The 8,794-nt window shown below is 37.7% G+C and overlaps 2 protein-coding genes across 2 annotated transcripts; both read left to right on the forward strand.

Moving 5' to 3' along the window:
- Positions 1 to 3,020: 3,020 nt before the first annotated feature.
- Positions 3,021 to 4,496, forward strand: LOC143575112 (large ribosomal subunit protein eL22z-like). Its single transcript, XM_077059559.1, has 2 exons — positions 3,021 to 3,257; positions 4,212 to 4,496. Exons 1-2 carry the CDS (start codon positions 3,034 to 3,036, stop codon positions 4,354 to 4,356), a joined length of 369 nt encoding a protein of 122 aa, XP_076915674.1. The 5' UTR covers positions 3,021 to 3,033; the 3' UTR covers positions 4,357 to 4,496.
- A 2,563-nt stretch (positions 4,497 to 7,059) lies between these two features.
- Positions 7,060 to 8,559, forward strand: LOC143575113 (mediator of RNA polymerase II transcription subunit 28-like). The gene is made up of 3 exons (XM_077059560.1): positions 7,060 to 7,258; positions 7,381 to 7,493; positions 8,400 to 8,559. Exons 1-3 carry the CDS (start codon positions 7,087 to 7,089, stop codon positions 8,532 to 8,534), a joined length of 420 nt encoding a protein of 139 aa, XP_076915675.1. The 5' UTR covers positions 7,060 to 7,086; the 3' UTR covers positions 8,535 to 8,559.
- The last annotated feature ends 235 nt before the right edge of the window (positions 8,560 to 8,794 follow it).

Below are 8,794 nucleotides of genomic sequence, written 5' to 3' on the forward strand. Positions count from 1 at the left end.
TTGTATTTGTCATCCTTCCCATCTGCATTGAGCTTCGTTTTATATACCCATTTAACACGAATCGGTTTTACTCCCACGGGTGCTTCCACAAGATCCCATGTATTATTATGCTCTATGGCTTTAATCTCGCTTTCCATGGTCGTTACCCATCTTTCTTCCTTACATGCGTCTTCATAGGTTGTAGCATCATCAGATATACTATACATAGCAAACCCTACTCCTTCAATATCTTCATCTGATATTCCCTCTCCGGAATGATAATCTTGCATCCAAGCTGGATTTTTACGAACCCGTGTTGATGTTTCGGCTTGTGTCTCGGATTCATTCGAGCCAAGACTGTCAGAAGTAGCAGAATTATTAGATGCATCATTATTAGAACTCGTACCTAGACCAGCCGTGGGATGTGTTTCAGCTACATCAGATGTGGTTGGATCAACATGTTCTTAATCAGGTAGTGGCGAGGCTACATCTTCTTCAGTCACTGGTGTATTATTGTTTTCCTTTTCATTGCCAATAATCAAATCTTTCACTTCCAATTCCTTATAACTCCAATACCACCTTTCTTCCTCGTCAAATACCACATCTCGGTTAACAACAATCTTTTTCTGCGTAGGATCATAAAGTCGGTATGCTTTCGATTTTGTACTAACTCCGAGTAGGACACACTTATGACTTCTGTCATCAAGTCCTCAACTGAGAAGGCACGTGGACATAACCGATGCATCCGAATACACGGAAGTAATCAACTGTTGATTTAATCCCAGACCACAATTCTTCTGGTACTTGAGTGTCTAGGCTCCGACTTAAGCACTGATTTAATACATGACAAGCCCACTTGATTGCTTCAGCCCATAAATACCTTGGAATGGATTTTTCAACTAGTAAACAACGCACCATGTTCAATATTGTACGATTATGGCGTTCCGCCACTCCGTTTTGTTGAGGAGTTTAGGCAGCCGTTAATTGTCTTTTGATACCATGAATGTCACAGAATTTATTGAATTCTTCGAGATAAACTCCCTTCCTCTATCACTTCGGAGACCCTTTATCTTCTTTATACGACAAAGCATACACCCAAGTTTCCTAGTATAGTCGGTAATAAAAACAAGAACATTGTTTACTGGGTTTAGATGATGGTGTGATTGGTTCGTACAGATCAGTGTGGATCAGTTGTATTGCTTTTCTTTAGATCACCACTCTTTCTTGCTTACCAATAGCACACGTCTCGCAAAATTTGGTTTTTCCAACTACCTTTGGCAACCCTTTAACCATTTGTCTGTATTGCATGGTTCTGAGTGCTTTATGGTTTACATGAGCAAACCGTTTATGCCATATATGAGTGTCAGTTTCACTAACTTGTAAACAAGTTAGTGAATAGGGTTTTGATATGACATGCACAAGAAACATTCGATTCTTTTTCATTCCAAAGGAAATAATTATTAAACCTTTTTGAGGGTGATAGACCTTACACACCCCTTCTTGCACAACAAAAGTGACTTATTTTTCTTGCAGCTGACCAATACTTAAAAGATTTGAGGTAAGCTCGGGTATATGGTAAACATTTGTAATTACCTGAGTTATGCCTTCCACACAAATTCTTACTTCACCAATGCCTCTTACCCTTAGCAGGTAGTCGTTTCCGAGTCTTACCAAGTGAGTATAGGTTTCATCCAACTGCACGAACCATTCTTTTACTCCAGTCATATGGATGGAGCAGGCCGAATCAAGAAACCATGTCCCTTCCTTCTTTGTTGTCACATCATCAACCTGAGCCATCAACAATAGTTCATCGTTCTCTTCGTGTTCGGTGTAATTTGCAGATCGGTCGCCGGTGGGGCACTCATATTGAAAATGCCCCGCTTGATGACATTTATAGCACTTAACGGTTGACTTGTCAAATGAACTACGCCCTCTTCCGCGACCTCTACCTCGATTGGTGCTGAACCTACCCCGTCCACGACCTCTTCCAACCGATGGTTCATAGTTAGTCTTCAACGCCTGCTCCCCCGGGATCTTTCGTTGAAGTTTTTGCTCATGTACCAATAGACATAGTGAACTCTGCAATTCATCCACCGTTGAGCATACGATAAAATTGAAGTTTTCCGTTACTGTTCTAAGAACCTTTTCGACGGTCTTCACGTCAGGCATATTTTCTCCACAAATTCTCATGTCATTTGTTATGACCATAACTCTCCCAAAGTAGGCCATAACGGATTCACCTACCTGCATTTCAAGCGTTTTGAATTCCCTTCTAAGCCGCTGCAACTGATCTCTCTTAACTCTTGCATTCCCCTGATACTTTATCTTCATAGCATCCAAGATCTGTTTCGACATGTTCTTCTGGGTAATGGTCTTCAAAATGTGCTTGTCAACTGACTGACACAGATAGTTTCGAGCCTTCAAATCTTGAAGTCGCTTGGCCTCATCAGCTGCTCGTTGGGCTGGCGTCATCTCTTCACCTTGTCTCGATACCGTGTACCCTTCTTTGACCACCATCCAGAACTCCTTTGATCAGAGAAGAGTCTCCATAACAAGACTCCAGTGATCGTAATCACCATCGAACTTTGGTACACTCACAGTTTAAAAACTGCTCGAATCCTCAGCCATCTTTCTTCTTACTCTCGTGAAAGTGATCTCTCGTTCGCTCTGATACCACTTGAAGGATCTCAAAGTGATATCACAATTAACAAAGAAAACTCATAGTACTTTATTCAACCGGCAATGACTATTATATAGCCTACAACCAACGACTCCAACGTTAACAAGAAAAATAGAAACTAACCCTATGACTCGCACAAAACAAAAACAACTTTTGACTGGACTTTAAACACATGTGAGGATATAACCCTTTAATAATAGACCGGACTAACCCAAGCCCAAACACAACTAGAGACTTAACAAAACAACCCACTTTACATCCCTATGAATCGGCCCACAAACCCACTGAATAACAACCTAATTTAAAACCCTAACTTAATTCTTCTTCAACATCGCATTCTCCCTGCCGTCGTGAAAATCCAGCACGTAAGCAAGATGAGCGGAGCCAAGGGTGGTGGAAAGAAGAAGCAGCAATCGACGTTCGTCATCGACTGCGGGAAGCCTGTTGAGGACAAGATCATGGAGATTGCTTCTCTCGAGAAGTTCCTTCAGGAGCGAATCAAAGTTGGCGGCAAAGCTGGAAACCTCGGCGACTCCGTCACCATTTCTCGTGAGAAGAATAAGATCTCCGTCACCGCCGATAGCAACTTCTCCAAAAGGTAATATAATAATAATAATAATAATAATAATAATAATAATATTTCTATTCAATTAAATTCTATTGCTGATTTATGAATGCATGTCTGTTTGGTGTTTAATATAGAAGCATTGTGCTGCAGCATTTTTATAGGTTTAATTGTGGTATTTTACATTATGTTATTAGCAAGTTTTTACTTCATTTGTGGTATATATATATATATATATATATATTACATCAAAGTTGTTAGTTGTTAGACTTAGCTTTAAGTCGACTAGGCTCGTTTTATTTTACGGGAGCTCGTGTACGGCTCATTTGAGCTCATTTTTTAAAGCTCGAGCTTGGCTCATGTATTATTTATCATTTAAGTTTTGTGACATTGCTAACCATTATTTATGTTTAGCATTTTAGTGAAACCTTAAGCTTGAGTCAAGCTCGCATGCTGTATTGTAAACGAGTCCAGCTCAGCTCGAGCTCGTGTGTAGCACATTTAATGAGTAAAAGTTCAGCCCGAGCTTGGTTGTTTAGTGTTAATTTGATTCATAGAAGAATAAAAGAGCTAAAATCTGTAAATACTCAAGGCTTGTTAAGGCACAACGTGCGTAAACGGTTTTCTCATACAAGGCTCGAGTTCGTGCTCGATGTGGCTCGGCTTGTTTTGAGTTTTATTTCAATCCATTTTCGAGCAGCTTTTTCTATCCTATTTCGAGCGGCTTGTGAACGGCTTGTCTGCACCTCTATATATAGACAAAAAGGTTTGGTGTTTATATAAATTAGGAAGTAACAGCTGGTACTCAATGGTTGGAAAATTGAGCCTTTTAACTTGTGCTCTATCAATTTTATTTTATTTTTAATGGGAAGTTTGGTGACATGTTGATCATGTAGAAGATAAAAATTGAGCCACCACTGACCAAAGTGCATAAAATTAAAATTCGAGTTTAAAGGTGCAGGCTTCATGGCGTTGCATTTTTTTCAGGTATTTGAAATACTTGACGAAGAAGTACTTGAAGAAACACAATGTGAGGGATTGGCTTCGGGTGATTGCTTCCAACAAAGACCGCAATGTGTACGAGCTACGCTACTTCAACATTGCTGAGAACGAGGGTGAAGAGGAAGACTGAGCGGAAAGTCAACATTGTTTTATGTTTGTTTGTTTTTACTTGGATTGGCTTTTAAAGTATGTTATCAGATTTCTTTTATATGAAGTGTATTGTGGTAGAATTTTGAGTTCACTTAAATGGCAAATGCATCTTTTCACTAATTTTGTGCTGCTTTGGATTTCTTGATCATAAAGTATTAATCTTTGGTAATTTTATTTACCGGTATAAATCTTTATGAATTGTGTAAGAATATGAGTTTTCGTAAGTTTAAGTAATTGATGCGAGTTAAAATCTCTGGCTGTAAGAGACTTGATATTTGGAGTAAAAATTGGGATCCCGGTATGATACTTGATCGCAAGTTAAGTAATATTATGAACTTTTACATTCACCAAACATAACGCCACTTTTGGTTAACTTAACTTGAATATCATCTTTCGTAACCATAACCTGTAGTTTGGATCGAAAGGTCCTCTAATATTATGGATTGGCTTGTTTTGACTTACGAAAGCTTGAGCTTGGCTTGTTTCATGCTCTATTTCTAAAGCTTGAGTTTGGCTTGTTTCGAGCCATTTTTCTAAAGCATGAGCCCGACTTGTTTTGAGCACTTTTCCAAGAATTTTAGCTTGGCTCGTGCGTTAGTTTTTCAAGTTTGGGCTCGATTCACTTACTATATATTAATTAATTTGTATACGCTTTTGATTATTTTTATATATATTTTGAAAAAAATCTATAACAAGCCTAAGCCCGACTTGACTTCGTTTAAGGTACCATAAACGAGCCAAAGTTCAACTCGAGCTCGGTTGTACACTATAAAATTAATACATAAAAGACAAAAAGAGAACAAACTTACAAAATACTCAACGCTTGTTTAGGTTGAACGTGCCTAAATGAGCTTTCCATACATGGCTTGAGCTTGGTTTTAGGCTCCATAACCAAACGAGCTTTATTTGAGATACCCCTCACGCAAAAGTTTAGCTTTTTATCACTTTGAGCTCAAGTAGCTTGCGAGCGGCTACACTCGTTTGCACCCATATATCTATCTCAGGATTTTGCCGCACATTTATGTTTGGGCCATTTTGGATTATGCATAATACTTAAATAGGGGTGGGCATAAGACCCGGTTATGGACCGACCCGCGGGCATGAACCAGGTTTAAGAGCATGTTTGGGATTGAGTTTAAGAAAGCTTATTGGCTTATTGGTGTTTTCAAAAAGCAAATATATTAAATATTTTTTTTATTTTAGCTTTTTGAAAGGGTTAAAAATCAGTTTTTCAAAAGACCCAAATCCTGTTTTTGAAAAGCCAATAAGTAGGGCTGTTCACGAGTCGAGCCGAACCGAGCGAAGGCTTGCTCGTTGCTTGGCTCGTTTACAACCGAACATAACGGCTGAAATTCGAACCGAGCGAAAAGCGAAACGAGCCAAAATCGAACTGAGCATTTTTCGATCGAACATCGAGCGATTTCGAGCATTTTTTTATTTCTTTTTCACTTTAAAGTTTTCGGTAAGAAACAAGTTTTGTAAAAAAAATTAGTAGTTTTTAAACAAACTTATAGAAGGTTGTAAATTTTAAGAGAAAGAAGTTTGAAGTGAGCTATAATAAGCATGTAAACAAACTTTTTAGTATTCTGAAAACTTGAATCGAACTAAGAAAACTATAAAATTGTATACTTATATTTTACGTGGGTTGTCTACATATTTATATATTTGTTCATATATAATTATATATAAAATAAATAAAAAATATTCGAGCCGAACCGAACCGAGCAGACCTTTGCTCGTTGCTTGGCTCGTTTACAAACCGAACCGAGCAGAGCGGCTCGTTTACAATCGAGTGAAAAACGAGCGAACATTTTCCGAGCAAGCGGCGAGCGAGTTCGAGTATCAAGCAGTTCGGACGGCCCTACCAATAAGCCAATAAACACTTTTTAAACTCAATCTAAAGGATCCTCAAAGTTTTACAGATAGACCGTATCCGAACCCCCAGAAATCCAAGCATACTCCAAATCAGTTTCTACCCGGTTGCAGGTTTTTAAAATACCGGGTTTGCCACTATAAATAAAATCTTTTGACCACTATTGTTGTGCAGTAACCCGTCTTCTTCCTTCCACACCCAGGTTTGGTTTCTTCCTCAACACAAGATTCAGAACCCCCAATTTACGATATTTATGCTTAAATATTTATTTAGGGTTCCGTTTTATTATTTGTATTAGATTCCTTTAGTTTCCACTGTTACCTTATGAATTTCACGAGATAATTAATAATTAATATTAAGGTAAATGCTGCATATTAATTGTTGATGTTACCAGTTAATAAGGGAAATGCTCAATCTTGTTATGAATACCGATCTTCCCATCCTGACCTGCATTTATGTTTGTTAAAACTCGTTCCGACCCAAACCAAAACCGACTGTTTTCTTAAACAGCCCGCATCAAAATAACCTTTTTTTGAACAGGCCCGTTCTCACCCAGATGCCCATTTTGCTAGGTCTAATGTTAATGGATAATCTTGGGATGCTATATACTTGATAAACTTTCACTCGCAGTATTCTAGAGGAATTATTATAAGAGTCTCCTAAAAGAGTTTATAAATGTTCTGTTTTGAAGAAAGTGTTTCCGTTATTGTACGATAGCGTTGTTTTCTCTATTATTTGTTGGTTTACAAGTTCCAAGGGAATCTAGTATTACTAATTGGTTAATATGATTATTTTCTTACAATATTGTATTCAAGTGTAGGTAGTGAATAACAAAATATGGCTGAGAGACAATTAGGGGATTCACATGATACTCAGATGCATTCGCCTCAACCGCCAGCTAAGGATGATATGATTGGATATGTTATGGCGTTGGAGGCTGCTTTACTCCCGTGCCTTCCCGCAAGAGAGCTTCAAGCTATCGATCGATCTCCCCACCCGTCACATCAAAGTGAGCAAGTTTTTGACTTTTTTGAAACGGGCTAGTTTGGTATTATAACTTGTTATCAGATGATCAAATTAGCAGCATATTGATGCGTTATACTTAATTATATGAACATTTTTCTTTGTCAGTTGATGTGGAGAGGCATGCTAGAGATTTCATGGAGGCTGCTAAAAAACTCCAACTTTACTTTATCAGTTTGCAGCGTGAGGATCAGCCAACCAAAGAAGAAATTTTGCAAAAGGTAATTAACACCCGGATGCAGGCCTGTAAACGGGCTGAACGAACACGAACAAGGGCATGCTCGTGTCTGTTCATTTAACTTAAATCGAATACGGACACTTAATCAGACAAATATTTGTGTTCATGTTTTTATTTAAAAATGAACATAATTGAGCATAAACAAACGAAAATGCACATAATTGAACAAACATAAACGAGCATACGTAAATGAACACAAACAAACATAAACGGGCATAAATTAACACACTTAAATGAGCACAAACGAATATACAAGACACTAAATTGATGATTTATCCAAAGTTTTATCCAAAAAAGTACATGATTCATTCATAAACCACACAAAATAAGTTGTTTAGGGTGACATAATTTGTAAAATACAAACAATATTTAATTATTTCTAATAATATGTAAACGAACATAAACCAACGTTCATGAACATAAATGAATGAACGAAAGATGTGTTTTTGTTCGTTTGTTTAATTAGATAAACACAAACTTTTTTGTTCATGCTCGTTCGTTTATCAAATGAATGAACTCAACGAACTTTCCGCCGAACGGTTCACGATCACCGAATGTTCGGTTCGTTTACAGGCCTACCCGGATGAATGGACGATGGTGATCTTTATGACTTTTTTGTTTTTGCTTCTAGTCTATTTTGGTAGTTAAACTCGGTAACCTCCTGAACTGGTAGTTTTACTTTATAGAGATGATGTAATCTGGTAATATGATCAGCTGATTACCACTTTCTTGCTTATGTGGCATTTTTCTGATGAGGTGTCTTATCACTAAATTACCAAATGAAACCATTTCAAATGAGTCTCAAATGCAATAAGCTGTTTGATTATCCAAAAAATTCCCTGACGCCTTGGTATTGTACGGGTCTGTAATTCTGAAAAATATATTGCAGGATATTGCGATGATGGAGGAAGAACTGAAGACGAAGACGGATCTCATCAAGAAACAGGAAAGATTGATCCAAGGGTGGAGAAAAGAGTTAAAAGACCAATTGCAGAAACATAATGATGAGCTGGAGAGGGTTTAAATGTATGATCAACCAACTTTATATTGCTTAAATGACATTATGGTCCCTATTACATTCACATGACACATCTGCATCTTCTTGTTTTGATTCAAGTGTAAATTTAGACATGTAGTGTATCCTTAATTTGACGTGTCTTGTGTATCGAAACATATGCAAGCACATTCGATTTGATTTACGACTTGAACTTGACTCGTTTTGTTTGCCTACGCACGCATGGTAGATCAACATAGACTATGCAATGATTGTCTTTTGCTTGTCTA

This window comes from Bidens hawaiensis, unplaced genomic scaffold (assembly GCF_021521415.1).
Source record: "Bidens hawaiensis isolate Kalapana, Puna unplaced genomic scaffold, B.hawaiensis_p1.1 tig00027298_1, whole genome shotgun sequence".
Classification (NCBI taxonomy): domain Eukaryota; kingdom Viridiplantae; phylum Streptophyta; class Magnoliopsida; order Asterales; family Asteraceae; genus Bidens; species Bidens hawaiensis.